Genomic DNA, 15350 nt, shown 5'->3' with positions numbered 1-15350 from the left:
AATTTCCAACAGTCACAATTTTTCTTTTTATTAAGATATGAAATCATATATTTTTTTTTATTTGAAAATATCCAACACAGTTAGCTTGTACTACAAATTTGACAAAGTCTGAAAATGGAGTTCTGCAAGATTCTTTTTGCTGCCATCTTGCTTCTGCTATTTGTTAAAAGCAATGGTAATTAGGCATTTACATCTATTGCTTATTTGCAGGTTGTGAGCCATAGTTACAGGGAAAAAGCAAAAATAACCATGCCCCTACTTTTGATTGGTAACAGAAGAACTATTCCATGCATCCTTTCCAGTTGATTCATTTTCTAGGAGTATTCTCCATTATAGTAGACAGTTAACATGAATAGAAGAATATATAAACATTTAAGATAGGAGAAAGAACTGTAAGAAAAGATTTCTCCCTTTCATTTTTATTGTGTAAGTTTGCTCATTTGGTTGAATTTTTTCTTGTAGCAGCCAATTCCAAACTCTTCCGGGAATATATTGGTGCGGAATCTGACTCGATCAAGCTGTCTGATGTGCCTATAAACTCGAATGTTGAATTTCACTTCATTCTGGCCTTTGTAGTTGACTATACTTATGACAATCACACATCACCTACTAACGGAGAGTTCAACATATTTTGGGAAACCGACAATTTGGGTCCATGTCAAATTGCCTCAATAAAGGATAGCAACTCAAATGTAAAGATTGCTGTGAGCTTGGGGGGTGATTCTGTTGGCGATGGTAAAGCCTTCTTTGCACCTACCTAAGTCCAGTTCATCTTGGGTTCATAATGCTGTTTCATCTCTTACTGATATGATCAAGCATTACCATATTGATGGAATTGACATTGACTATGAGCATTTCAGGACAAGTCCTGAACTATTTGCAGAATGTATCGGACAGCTCATAACGAGTCTGAAAAGAAGTGGAACTATCTCTTTTGCTTCAATTGCTCCCTATGAGGATGACACAGTTAAAAGCCACTATTTAGCATTGTGGAGAAAATATGGGCAGGTCATTGACTATGTAAACTTCCAATTCTATGCATATGATAAGGTCAGTGTTCCCCAATTTATAACAAACTTCAAGATGCAAGCTTCTAATTATGGGGGAGGACAGTTGTTGGCCAGCTTTCAGAGTGATGGTGGTGGAGGCCTAAGACCTAGTGATGGATATTTCGAAGCCTGCAATGAGTTGAAAGACCAAGGGAAGCTCGGTGGCATCTTTATATGGTGTGCTGATGAATCAAAAGGAAACAAGTTTCAATATGAGAAAAACTCTCAGGATCTACATGCTGCCTGATCAAATTTGTATCAATTATTTGTGTATTATAGTATGAATTACACTTCCAGTGTAATAAATTCCTCTAATAGCTGCATTGCCTAATAAAGGGTTCAATTTACTACTCTTTTTGTTATGTATTTACTGCCCACCGGCATTGAGTTTCTCTTCCTGCAATACGAAGCAAGAATTCTGTTGACTGGCACAGCAAAGTAATTATTTCATTTAAAATTGTAGATTAACATGACAGTTTACAAGCATGAATGTGATGCTGAAGCAGGAACTAATGCTGCAAATCTGTGCCCAATAATTGGATTTCTCACACTGTAGATGCCACTGAAAGGAGAACAATAGGACAAGCTTATAAGACTTCTAATGATTGGGTCATAGGGTGCTGCCTTCCAGTCGGAAGCTTTTGTATGAGTGTATAACAATTGGACTTTTCACACTGTGGGTGCCATCTGACCATTCCAATGATGCAGAAACCATAGAGAAAAGACTCAAAGCATCTCCAGTAACAGTCACATTAAAAGACTTTTTTTCCTTCAAGGCCTTAAAGGAGAGAACTTCAGGGTCCACTTTTACCTCAAGTTTCGAGTTTGATGAGACTTTTGCCTTGTAAGTAGAGCTTGCTATGCCAACATTTGTAACTGTTCTATGAAAACCAACTGTGAACGACTTGTCTGGCAGAATTTGAGCTGTAAGTGAAGGATAATTGAGATCCCTTGGCAATATATTTTCAGAGGTCTTAGAGCAAGTGCTGTTATCTCCTGATATTCGTCTAAGTTTCTCTGAATCATATCCAATGCTGCACAAGAATTTTATATAGTCCCCTTTAACAACTTCATATACAAGCCCAGGATCGGTGGCTTTTACTGGGTTGACATGCCCTGATCCATATGCTAATTCACCATCTGGATTGGTAGACTGATCCATGGGAAAAGCTACAGAAAAAAGAAAATTTCGTGAGAAATAAAAAATTTAATCAAGTGAGATACACATGTTACAAGAATGTTATGATAATCTGAAGCCTACCAGTTGTCATAAGAGAAGATTGGATGGCTGAAGGAGACCATTCAGGATGAAATGTTTTGACATAGGCAGCTACAGCAGCCGCATGAGGGCACGACATAGAAGTTCCAGATAAAATGCTGTATTTGACTTGCCTCTTGTCTGCAGGATTACCTGAGGGTGAACCGATTGGTGAAAATGCAGCCAAGATATCTACTCCTGGGGCGCTTAAATCCGGCTGCATATATATAATTTAGAGCATTACTTCAGCAAATGCAGAAAAGTGATCAATTGGTCACAAAGGCTGCAGGTAATGAGACACGCATACCTTCATAATATCTGGTTCCATGAAATTCGGTCCCCTTGAAGAGAAGGGAGCAACTACAGGAGCAGCTGAATCTTCAATGGTTTCACTTCTCAATATTTCTGCTACAGGTCGTCTATAACATAAGACCGAGGCATCAGTTTATATTTGCTTAACACACACAATATGCTATAGAATGCTATTTCTAGATTCCACATACTTGGTAGAATTCAAGTAGGACTTGACTGACTCATAGTTATCTGTGCTTAGAGCCGAAGCAGGCAATGGGAGAACGAATGAAACATCATCAATGTCAGTTTTCAAAATTGATCCCGCAGCACCAGCATCAAGAGCGTCATTATTTCCTCGAAACTGATCACATAGAATAATTTTTTCCTTTACCAAAGTACTGTTCAGGCACCCTGGCGCACACACCCTGAAGGGGAAAACCAGTACCAAACATTATGGCTCATTTTAAATCACTTTATAGGACAAAACTAAATCAAATTGATTGTCCAGTTGAACTAACCGAGCAGTGATCTCCTCATTGCACGCTAGATTTGCTATCTCTTTCCCATAAACTAGTGGAAACTTGGTTTTTTTAAGATCAAAAGAATTAATTGAAAGCCCCTGCTTGCAAAATGGAAATAATTAGAATGAGCAACCATTAAATAAAAAATATCCCATTGTGCAGTCCAAGGCCTAATGGGTCTCCATATGTACCAAAAAGATATATAGTATGATACTTACATTGAGAGTCTTCCCATTCCCAAGCACAACCTTGCTAAAGAATCGACGATCAATGCTGCTTGCTGCAACAGAAAGGATCCATGGTACTACACTTGTCACTCCTTGTTTTCCTAACCTACCTTCATTACCTGCTGATTGTACAGTAAGTATTCCTTTCTCAGCTGCATGAAAAGCACCAATGGCTATAGAATCCTGGTAAAAGTCAGACCGAGTAGTTGATCCTACTGAAATTGTTATTAGATCAACTCCGTCAGCAATAGCATCATCAAAGGCTGCCAAGATATCTGCCGAAGCACAGCCGTTTTGTTTGCAAACTTTATATGCAGCAATCCTCGCGGAAGGAACCCCCCCTCTTGCAGTGCCTTGCGCCAATCCGAAGAAACTAGCATCCTCTACATTGTTTCCAGCGGCTGTAGATGCAGTATGAGTTCCATGACCGTCTACGTCCCTGGCAGACTCTTCTCTAGGCTCCGCTGAGTTGTAAAATCGAGCTCCAATAAGCTTACTGTAAAATAAGCGTTAACTTTTTATGGCAAATTCACAAACATTTTGGGCAATATAAATATGAATATGATGGTACTTGAAGATGTGATCTTATAAAGTGAAAGGAAATATTTACCTGTTACATGTGAAATTTTTGCCACCACTGCAAGAACCCTTCCACTTTTTGGGAGCAGGACCAAAGCCTTTATCACTAAAGCTTTCAGACTCAGGCCAGATTCCAGAGTCAATGACACCAATAATGACATCGCTCTCAACAGTCGGATTGCGTTTAACACTGTCTTTGAGTCCCATGAAATCCCATGATCTTGTCGTTTGAAGGTGGTAAACTTTATTTGGGAAAAGGGCGACTACTTCCTTCATGCCTATATATCATAGCAATATGGCCCAATATTGGAATCATATCCTAAAGCAAAAATTGCGGAAAAAACAATAAAAGAGATTTTCTCCTCTTACTTGCAAGTTTGTTTGCCTCTTCATTGGTGAGCTTGGCAGCAAATCCGTTGAAGCTTCTCTTGTAACTTCTGATTAAGTAATTTGCTACAGAGCTGGAGAGAAGGAGAGATTTCAAAAGAACAGTTAAAAAGTGGCTTATCTCAACAAGCAGATGTCCTACCTCTGCTTAATAACTGCTTGAAGCATGCTAAAATGGTGAGAGGATGGACTGTAATCTCGTTCAGGAAGTGATCCAAGGTATGCAATGTAAACCTGCATGATGGCCATCATCAACATAATCAGACAACATCGTTCATCTGATCATTCATCATTTAAATAATAAACTCAATTGATAAAGCTGTAAAGATAATACATGCCTTTCTGTCTTCATCTGCAGCACCAGGCGAGAGGCTCATGCTAAGCATGAGAACGAAGGATAGGCCAAGAAACATTTCAAACACAGACTTTGCCATTGTTCTCTGTATGACTTGAGTATCCACACAATGGTGAATGGGGTATTTTATAATGGGTTCAGGGAAATGAATCTCTGATTTCCATTCCTGGCGACTTAAATATCTTTCCTTTGATAGCCAATGCATCTTTGGAAATTCTGCCAAAGGCCTGTATAGGATGAATTAAGAGTGATTTATGGCCATTTCAGGCTTATATTGTGATAGGCAAATCCAATGAATTTCCAAAAATGCAACGAATTTAGCAATTGGAGGCATTTTTGCTGATACATTTAGGAGCCAATTAAGCTTCAGTTAATTTGATTTGAAGCACAATCGTCGGCTTCCTCTTTCACATGTGGAATTGAGAGGAACAATATCAATCTATCACCATTATTTTGTAATACCCCTCACAAAGTATTTATTAAAAAAAATTAAATTAAAATTATTAAGCTATAGTTTTATAAAGATAATAAGTAGATATTATTTTAATATTTTATTTATTTACAATTATGACCTTAGGTGTCTTAATAATTAAAAAAATAAAAGAAGGGGTCTTTAAGTAAAAGAAGAAGTTTAATTAAGTCAGTTTTGTTATCACGTTTAAGTTAGTGGGATTAAGGGTCAGTTTATTTATCCCATTTAAGTTAGTGGGATTAGGTAGTTTATAAGTTTTAAAAGAACAGACAACAACTTACGTTAGTTCATTCATCAGATTCTAATATCAGGGAAGAAGAAAGACAGAAGAGAGGGAAAGAGATTGTTGAGTAAGGTATGTTTGGGAATTATATTTTCATAATTTGGGTACAAAAACCCTAAATTAGATATATTTTCTTATTTTTTTTATTTAAATCCGGCACTTTTCTGATGACTTTCCGGTAGCATGATGGGTACCAATGGAAAGGTCTTGAAAAGATCTTTCCAATGGTTTTTGTAGCATCTTGTTTGGCGTTATGGTTAAGAATATATGAATTTTTGAAGTTAATTAGAAATCTGGTTTTCAACAGTTTTGACAGCCCTACTTTGGGTCACCGGAACTCCATATTCCGGTGACGTTTTTGGTCCTTTCTTTGAGGGCTTTTGAAGTATGAAATTAGATGTTTAATTTGGCGTCAATGTCTGGGTTAGAGGCTTCCTGTGTTAAGAGAATTAAAGCCTCAAAGTAGGCTCATTGATACTGGAAATCCAAAAATCTGGGTATTTCTGTGATGATTTCTTAAATTTTGGCTTTCGAAACTTAGGAATCTTGTGGTCTTTTTAATTGAAACAAATTTTGGTCTTGTAGTATGATATGCATACTTTAAATTGGTGTTGATTTCATCACTGGATATAATTCGGGTTAAAAGATATGAGAGCTTGAAGTAAGCCAAATGACCATCCAGATTCTGGAAATTCCAGAAAACAGAAAATTTCTTTTTTTAAATTTGTTTTAAATTTGATTTTAATTATTATGTGATAAATTCTATTGTAAATTTCATAAATATTGGATATGTGATTTCTATTGTATTTTTATGTTAAGAAGTATGTATCTTTATATTTTATAAATTTATTTCTTAAATTAGTAGATTTTATTAAAATATCAAAATTTATGAAATTAATTACAAATATGATTTTTACAAGTGAAATTAGTATTATTTCTCTATCTGAAATTTAAAGTCCTTACTGATTTTATGATTTAAGTTTAATTCTCAACCTTATTGGAAATTTTGTTTAATTCAAAAATATAAATAATAATAATATATTACCTTATTAACAAAAAAAAAAGTTCATAAATTGTAATAGAAGTCGCTACACACCCTAAGTGCTTAGGATGGTCAACGAAAAGTCACCTTGTAGGATCTGTTTGCAAATTTAGTTCTGATTTTTGTGTTTCTCGAAATACTAGGCTACTAAGAGGATTTTCGGATTTGCTACTTGAAAGTAAAATTTACGAGATCAAGTAAGTGACTGATATCCCTTCGGTGTTTTCACACCTTAAAAATTAGCTTCAATCTGAATTTGTACATGAGATATAATATTTTATCCTATGATTTATTAAAATCGGATTAAGCATGCAAAATGTATATGTATATGAGTTTATATGTTGGATTTAGAATGTTGCTTATGCAAAGCCTGATATCTGATTTCGAAATATATATAACTTTGTATAATGTATGCATATATGATTTCGCAAATATAAATACAAATATTTAGTCTGAAACAAATATGCTTTTGTGGTGTATGAGATACGCTTGAGAAATTTGATATACTGTTTTATAAATTTTGGGTAATCTAAAAATATATATTTATGTTTTGTCTCCTAGTATGGCTATGCTCTGACCCTGCCAATGGGGGTTAAACGTTGGCCATGTCGACATGTATTCTGTGATTAGAGATCGATCTCCCAACCGCACTATCGGTTACAGAATAGTAGTATTTGTGATTTCTGTTCATTACAGCCAATGGTTGCTTTGATATGCTTCTGACCCGTGCCACCGGGGTTAATTGTGGTTCTATTTCTGACCTATGCCACAGGGGTTAAGTGTGGTCGTAGCATGTTACAGGAGACCATTAAAAGTTAAATATGGTGAATATATTTGTTCTGTTATTTGAATGCGCAAATCTTAAAATATGTGATTCCAAATAAGATTATCCAATATTTTATCTTGGCATTTGTAAATGATATTTTGCCCTGAATGTTTTAAGCATGCTTAATCCAGCTGAAGGGATGTTAGTTACTTGCTGAGTAGTTGGACTCACCCCTTCCTTCAAATTTTTTTTCAAGTTATGATTTGGTCAACCACGCGGGAACTTTGGGGAGTGATGTTTAATTTAGTAGCACTTAAATTATCTAGGATTTATTTAAATATTATGAACATCGTACTATCTTAATTAGTATTCAGACTTTTATCTTGACTTAGTAGCTTTATGGTTTTGGAGATTTAATTTTGAATATTGTCGAATTATGATATTTGGAAATTCTGTCAACAGATATAGTTTATAAATCACTAAATTCTTCAGGTATATCAGTCTCTTTTAGTAATAGTTTAAGATATATATTTTAGAGCCTTGCATGTCTGTAGGATTATACCTTACAGGTATGCGGCGTCTGTCATGTCTCGGGTCTGGGGCGTGACATATTTTCTATGCATTATAATGATATACACGAAGTTGAACATATGCTACCACGAATGCCATCACATCCCATGCAAAAATAGACAAAAAAAAAACATAATATTAAATATTATTCTTCCATGCTGCATGACTGTTGCAAAAAGGTGAAACCACCCCTACCCAATATTTGTTAAAAAAGTGGTTAATTGGGGCAAGACTATGAACCTATATATGGAGTGGAACCTTATAAGGAAATTGGGGGAAAAAAGGGGAAGAAACCTTATATAAGGAAAGTGGGAGAGGCTGGAAATTGATTAGGGTTAGATTTTAGTCTTTTAGTTTAGTAAGGTGAAAAATCACATATTAGTTTAGAATTTTCAGATTTTTCAGTAATTTCAATATATCATTCCGATGATTTTTATTGTAAAAAAGTTTTATCAAAATCTTTTTTTTTATAATTTTTAGGACACAATTTGATCGAATATTTAAAAATATATTAAAACTTTAATGTTGTTGAAAATGAATTTTTGATAGTTTTCACAACTCAACTTTGAATTATGGGAACTTCAATGTTTTGTTAAAGTTTTTGGTCGATTCTTTTTTTTAGTATGAAATGTAATCTTTATTTTGATTTTAATGGCTTGATAAATGCCTTTTGAGCTAAGAGAACATGGAGACTTTAAAGTAAACCAAATGATTATGAAAACTTAAGCATTGAGTATATCGGTCAAGTTTATATTTGATGCACTGATAATATATAATTTTTATACACTGTTAAGTTATCAAAATGTGATATCTCATTAATGAGGTGAAATTAAGAATTTTTAGGAGCTTAACAATAAAGATTACAAATTTCTTTAAAAATACATAAAAAATAATTTTTTTCTCTCTCCAACTTCATCATCCTCTTTTCTTCTTTTTATTTTTCCATTATGAACAAATTTGATAAAATTGTGTAACTTTAAGAGTAAAAAGGCTTAGGAAAGTCTTAGATTGATTTAATGGACATGGGTTAGAAAAGTCTGGGTTTTGAGAGGGCTCTTATTTGGGACTTTGATTGCCAATGGTTTTGCTGCTTGTGTAATGGCAGCACTCTCCATAGTGAAAAGCTGGAAAGATTTAAAAATTAAGCGAAAACGAAAATCATATATTAAATACAAAAGTAGAAAATCATCCTCTTTGAAATTGATAAGGCTTTTATTTGATAAGGGCTCTTAATTTAAACAAAAGTAGAGAAGAAAAGCGAAAACGTCTAAATACAATACATATTTGTCTCTAAAAACAAAAAATACTAGACAAAAAACATAACATAGAAACCAATCCAAAAGTTTATCCTAAAACCACCATCGAACAAAAGCCATTATAACACCAACAATAACATAAATCTAAGTCTAATTTTCACCCCATAAGAACCATCAAACAATTTCCAAATCAGCATAGAACAAAATCCATCGAACCATTATAACTTTCTTACCTTTTTTTCTCCTATTTTTCATCAATTTTTTTGTATTTAAATTTGATGATGGGCTCAAATAAATCCACCTCACTTACACCTTGACATTTTTTGATAATATTCTGCCTTCTTCACCATCCGAATCCGACATTGAAACCTGTAACCAGGGAAATGAATCTGATCAGATTTCCATTCCTAGAGACTTGAATATCTTTCCTTTGATAGCCAATGCATCTTTGGAAATTCTGCCAAAGGTATATACAGCAAGAATTAAGACTGATTTATGACCATTTCAGGATGATATTTTTCCTTCAATAAAAAATAAACGGATAGGCGCAATGCAATGACTGCACTATAGGCTGGCTTTACCATATAAATCTATGCAAATGTCAGCTATAAATGGCCACATTAATTCAGAAAGTAGGACTAAATCTCTTGCAATAACTCATGTTGCCAAGTTTTAGCAATTGGAGGCATTTTGCTCGTATATTTTTACGACCCAAGCTTCATATAATTGGATTTGAAGCACATTCCTTGGCTTCCTCTTTCACATGTTGAGATGAGAGGAAAAATATCAAATATTAGGAGTGGCCATTATCTATGCATGAATGCCATCACATAACAAGCAAAAAAGAAAAACATAATATTAAATATTTTTCTTCCATGCTGCTGCATGAGTACTGTTGGTAAGCCTATAGTTAGAGTGGAACAAAGAAAAAAAAAAGAATTGTTTGACAGTTTTTGGTCTAAGAGACAAAGAGAGAAATTGGGGGAAAAAGGGGTAGAGGAGAGCTGGAATTTGAGAGAAGTTCCCATTGATTGAAAAATTAAGGTTAGATTTAGTATTTTAGTTTTATAGGTGAAAAATCATATATTAGGTTATAATTTTTAGATTTCTCCACTAATACCCACATCATTCCAGTAATTTTCACCTTAAAAAGTCTTATCAAGATTTTTTTTTATTTTTTATGGTACCTCATTTGATCGAGTATTTAGGAATATATTAATTTTTAAATCTTTTTTGAGAATGAATTTTTTACAATTTCAATAACTCGATTTTGAGTTATCGGAATTATATTATTCATTAATGTTTTTAGTTGATTCTTTTGTAATGTTTATAATATAAGATATGATTTTTATTTTGAATTCAGTGATTGAATTAGGATTTTTTGTGTTAAAAGAATCAAAATTTCAATAATAAGTCAAATGATTTTGAAAATTCATAATTTTTAATTTACAAGTGCCGCTTTAGCGACTTTTAGCTATTGCAAAATAGGATTTAGGTCACTTTATTTGTGACCTAAATTTGGGTTTTATAGCAAGATATGGAAGCTTTGTTTTGATACTAATCACAACTATGAGTCAAACTTGGATTGTTTATTACGAGAGTTCAAAGTAGGCTAAATAATTATTTATAAAAATATGTTTTAATTATTTTAAAATTTTATTTTTAATCAATTTTTGATTAATTATACTATAAAATAGTGAAAATTTTGATATATAAATTTCAATGAATTTTTAACAAGAATCGATATATTTTTGAAAATAATTTTTGAGTTAGCATATTTTCGAAAAGTTTGTTTTTTTTCTAAAATTCTAAAATTTTAAGTATTAATATGCCAACCATTCATGCTTCATGGACATTCTCCTGCTTTCTTTCTTAAACATTTAAAGTTGATAGAATAAATTTTTGACCTTAACATAAACTGGGAGCCATGACATGATTGCAGGCTGACTAATAGGACTTAAGATCAAACTTGGAGAATCTGGAGCTTTTGGATGGCTGAATGGAATGTCCAAGGATGCATGCCGAATACTGCCTCAACATTTTTCATGGCTTGGAATGACATGTACGTTGAACCAAGGAAAAAAAAGGTATGGAAAATGTCGTTCTTTATTATTTTGTGGGTGGTATGGATGTCGAGGAATGAATTGGTGTTCGATGGTAAAGCTTGGGACATGACCTTACTTTTGGAGCTCATCAAGATGAGGGTGGCTTGGTGGGCTAACTATAAATGGCCTAAGGAAAATAGTTCCGTGCTTGATATCTGGAGGCATCCTTTAAATGCTTGTGTAAATTCAAAAGAGATAATCAATAAAGCTGCGGTTTCATGGGTAATTCCCCCAAAAGGGTGGATGAAGTTTAACACGGACGGTGCTTGTAATGGTTCCACTGCCCAGATAGGTGTAGGGGGAGTTCTACGAGATGATACTGGGGCAGTGAAGATGACTTTCTCAAGATCAGCTGGATTGTGGTGATGCCATCTCAGCTGAAATCTTTGCCATTAAAAAGGCAATGGGCTTGTTTTTAGCTTCCTCCTGGGCTGCAAAGAAAAGTCTTATCTTGGAAACTGACTCCATAAATGCAGTACTCTGGATTTCTAAGCCTTCTGAAACCCCATGGAGGTTTCGGCATATTGTTTCTCAAATTAAGTCAATGAGTTCAAAGCTTCTGGGCTGGGATATCAAATTCATCCCCATATCGGGTAATGAAATAGCTGACAGCCTTGCCAAAGATGGGGTAGGAAGATCGGAGGATTTATTGTATTTCTCCCCTGAATGATTCCTACTGTCTTGGGAGTCTGGTCTTTGATTTCCTGGATCCTGTCAGCAAGGAAGGTAACGGTAGTTCTCTGCTTCCACTAATTACTGGTTTGTTTAAGATTTTGAATGCTTGTAAATAGATGTGGGACCGCTCAAGATACCATATACTGGTTGATCCTTATTTTGGCTGTGTTTTTTGTAAGCCAGGTTTGTAACTGACCGCTATCTTAAGTCAGATTCTTTTGTAAATTACAGGGACTCCCTGTCTTGATCAATGAAAATCCTTACTTATTCAAAAAAAAAAAAATTACAAGAAATTGACAGGATGCATAATCATGGGATGCTGACACCCCTATCAAAACCTTCAAATGTGTGTACAACAATCGGACTTCTAACACTGTGAGTTCCATCTGACCATACCAATGATGTAGACAACATGGATGATCCGTCCAAAGCTTTTCCCGTAACAGTAACATTGTAAGACTTCTTCTCCTTTAAGGACTTGAAGGACAGAACTTCAGGAATCACTTTGACCCGAAGTTTCGAGTTGGAAGAGACTTTTACCTTGTAAGTAGATCCTGCTACACCAACATTTGTAACCGTTCTATGAAAACCGACCGTGAAAGACTTGCCTGTTGGAACTTCAGCTGTGAGTGAAGGATAATTGAAATCCCTCGGCAGCATATTTTTGAAAGTTTCAGGGCAAGAGCTGTTATCTCCTGTTATTTGTCTAACTTTGCCTTCATCATACCCAATGCTGCACAAAAATCTTATGTAGTCCCCTTTAACAGCTTCATATACGAGCCCAGGATTGATAGCTTCTACAGGGTTGACATGTCCAGATCCATAACCAAATTCACGATCTGGATTATTAGACCGATCCATTGGCAAAGCTATAGGAAACAGGGAAAAGAAATGGTGAGATTGAAAGCAAGCTAGATGAAGTCAGACTTGTTACAACAAGGATGTTTGACAATATGAAGAATACCGGTAGTCATGATAGCAGATTTGATGGCTGAAGGAGACCAATCAGGGTGAAATGTTTTAACATAAGCAGCTACACCGGCAGCATGAGGACAAGCCATGGAGGTTCCAGATATTAAACTGTATTTAACTCGCCTCTCGTCTGTTGGAGTATCTGAAGGTGAAGCAACAGGTGAATATGCAGCCAAGATATCCACTCCAGGGGCGCTTATATCCGGCTGCATGACATTTAGAGCATTACTTTGTGAAAAAAAAAAAAAAAGCAAAAATGTGAAGCGAGAGCTATGGGTTAGAAGAAATGCATGCCTTTAGAATATCTGGTACGATGAAATTAGGGCCCCGTGAAGAGAAGGGAGCAACCATAGGAGCAGCAGAATCTTTAATGGTTTCACTTTTTAGTATTTCCGCTTTAGGTTGCCTGCGACAGAAAAGAATGGTATCAGTTTGAATTTGCCTAACATATGGCAATGTGCTTTAGAAAGCTATTTCTAGAAATGTACATACTCGATGGAATTCAGGTAGGACTTCACTGAACCATAGTCGTCATTTTCTAAAGCTGAAGTAGGAAATGGGACAACAAATGAAACATTTACAAGTGACGTTGGCACAATTGATCCTAAAGCACCAGCATCACGAGCTTCTTCATGTCCCGAAAACTCATCGCACAGCACAAGCTTACCTTTTACCAAACTACTTTTCAGGCATCCGATCTGGCACATCCTGAAAGGGTCATCAAGTATCAAACATTTTTATTATTCTAAATCTTTGTGAATGAATAACTAAATCAAAGGCTTGTCAAGTGGAACCAACCCAGCACTGATTTCATCGCAATCAGATGTTACTTCTATCCCATAAACTAAAGGAAACTTGGTTCCGTTAAAGCTGAAAGGATGAATTGAAAATCCCTGCTTGCGAAGAGGAAATTATTAGAATAAGTTGAAACTATGATATTAGCAAATGGGCAAGAGCAGTATGGTGCGTACATTTAAAGTCTTGCCATTCCCTAGAACAACCTTGTCAATAAATCGGCGATCCGTGCTGCTTGCTGCAACAGTAAGTATCCATGGTGCTACACTTGACACTGACTGTGGTCCTGAGGTACCGCTATTGCCCGCAGCTTGCACGGTAAGTATTCCTTTCTCAGCTGCATGAAAAGCACCAATGGCTATAGTGTCCTCGTAAAATTCAGACGGAAATCCTGGCCCTATTGAAATTGTTATAAGGTCAACTCCATCAGCAATAGCATCATCGAAAGCTGCCAAGATCTCCGCTGAACCACATCCTAGCTCGCCGCATACTTTATATGCGGCAATCCTTGCAGAAGGAACCCCTCCTCTCGCAGTGCCTTTAGCAAATCCAAAGAAACTTGCATTCTCTACATTGTTCCCAGCTGCTGTAGACGCGGTATGAGATCCATGACCAATTATATCCCTGACAGAGTCTCCTACAGGTATTCCTAAGTTGTAAAATTGAGCTCCGATAAGCTTACTGTAAGATAAGTTTTCATTTTTGTTAGTAAACTCACAAACAAAACAACAAAATAATGAGTACTAGAATATCACTTCCAAGGTGTAATCTTGAAAATAAAGAAATATGTTTACTTGTTACAAGTAAAATTTTGGCCACCCTTGCAAGAACCCTTCCACTTTTTGGGAGGAGGACCAAAGCCTTCATCACCGAAGCTTTCTGACTCAGGCCAGACTCCAGTATCAATAACCCCAACAATGACATTACTCTCAACAGCCCGATTACGTTTAGCAGTCTTATTGAATCCCATGAAATCCCATGATCTTGTTGTTTGAAGGTGATAAACTTTACTTGGAAAAACAGAGACCACTCCTTTCATGCCTACATATCATGGCAGTGTGAAGATATATCATAAGGCATTCTAACTATTTCCTATATTAAAAGCTGCAGATAAAAGAGATTTACACCACTTACTTGCAAGTTTGTTTGCCTCTTCATTAGTGAGCTTGGCAGCAAATCCGTTGAAGCTCCTACTGTAGCTTCTGATTAAGTAATTTGCCACAGAGCTGGAGAGAGGCAGAAACATCAGATTAATGGTAAAAAAAAAAAAAAACTGCCTTATCTCAAAATCCCTAAATCCTACCTCTGTTTCAGAACTGCTTGGAGCATACTGGAATGGTGAGATGATGGAAAGTATTCTCCTTCAGGTAGTGATCCCAAGTATGCAATGAAAACCTGCATCGTGATTATAAATATGAGGCAATTCAGATAACATTGTTAAAGGCTCAAATTATGAAAATCCTTTTTTTTTTTTTTTGAAATATCAATGTATATTCATAACAGAGGGGAATTAATCATTCACCTCTGCAAAAGCATACAGCAGATTTTGCCCTGTTACACTCTAGTTGTAAGTATAACATAACAAAATCAAGCTAATACTTCAAAAGCTATACTAGAATCTGGAGCTTTCGATACCAAGCCTCAAAATCTCAGTTTCTCCAGAACATCAGCAAAAGAAATCACAACAAAAACATGACCACTATACAGACTCATCAGACAAGAAATAATCACAATTATGAAACTC

At 35.4% G+C, this 15350-nt stretch overlaps 2 protein-coding genes across 2 annotated transcripts; both read right to left on the bottom strand.

The window, feature by feature from the left end:
• Window positions 1–1659: 1659 nt before the first annotated feature.
• Window positions 1660–4749, bottom strand: LOC18590796 (subtilisin-like protease SBT4.13). The gene is made up of 10 exons (XM_007016530.3): window positions 4654–4749; window positions 4458–4549; window positions 4298–4389; window positions 3960–4206; window positions 3341–3845; window positions 3120–3220; window positions 2811–3026; window positions 2615–2726; window positions 2311–2524; window positions 1660–2219 (listed from the first exon to the last, which is right to left on the bottom strand). Exons 1-10 carry the CDS (start codon window positions 4747–4749, stop codon window positions 1660–1662), a joined length of 2235 nt encoding a protein of 744 aa, XP_007016592.3.
• Window positions 4750–12009: 7260 nt separating this feature from the next.
• Window positions 12010–14647, bottom strand: LOC18590794 (subtilisin-like protease SBT4.3). The gene is made up of 7 exons (XM_018126688.2): window positions 14401–14647; window positions 13783–14287; window positions 13610–13704; window positions 13304–13519; window positions 13106–13217; window positions 12804–13017; window positions 12010–12708 (listed from the first exon to the last, which is right to left on the bottom strand). The coding sequence occupies exons 1-7, from the start codon at window positions 14643–14645 to the stop codon at window positions 12149–12151; spliced, it is 1947 nt and encodes a 648-aa protein (XP_017982177.2). The 5' UTR covers window positions 14646–14647; the 3' UTR covers window positions 12010–12148.
• Between the last annotated feature and the right edge of the window lie 703 nt (window positions 14648–15350).

Source organism: Theobroma cacao, chromosome 9 (assembly GCF_053813885.1).
Source record: "Theobroma cacao isolate CCN51 chromosome 9, ASM5381388v1, whole genome shotgun sequence".
Taxonomy (NCBI): Eukaryota; Viridiplantae; Streptophyta; class Magnoliopsida; order Malvales; family Malvaceae; genus Theobroma; species Theobroma cacao.
The sequence above is the reverse complement of the archived record's forward strand: the minus strand, read 5'-3'. Positions and strand labels throughout refer to the sequence as shown.

Excerpts from the sequence above, each read along its gene's own strand:
- LOC18590796 (XM_007016530.3), bottom strand. The coding sequence starts at position 4,749 with ATGGCAAAGTCTGTGTTTGAAATGTTTCTTGGCCTATCCTTCGTTCTC. Across the intron at positions 3,221-3,340 it reads GGAATGGGAAGACTCTCAAT|GGGCTTTCAATTAATTCTTT; the intron begins GTAAGTATCATA and ends TTTTGCAAGCAG. Across the intron at positions 2,727-2,810 it reads TCCTACTTGAATTCTACCAA|ACGACCTGTAGCAGAAATAT; the intron begins GTATGTGGAATC and ends CTTATGTTATAG.
- LOC18590794 (XM_018126688.2), bottom strand. The coding sequence starts at position 14,645 with ATGAAAGGAGTGGTCTCTGTTTTTCCAAGTAAAGTTTATCACCTTCAA. Across the intron at positions 13,705-13,782 it reads GGAATGGCAAGACTTTAAAT|GGATTTTCAATTCATCCTTT; the intron begins GTACGCACCATA and ends CTTCGCAAGCAG. Across the intron at positions 12,709-12,803 it reads ATCTGCTATCATGACTACCG|CTTTGCCAATGGATCGGTCT; the intron begins GTATTCTTCATA and ends TGTTTCCTATAG.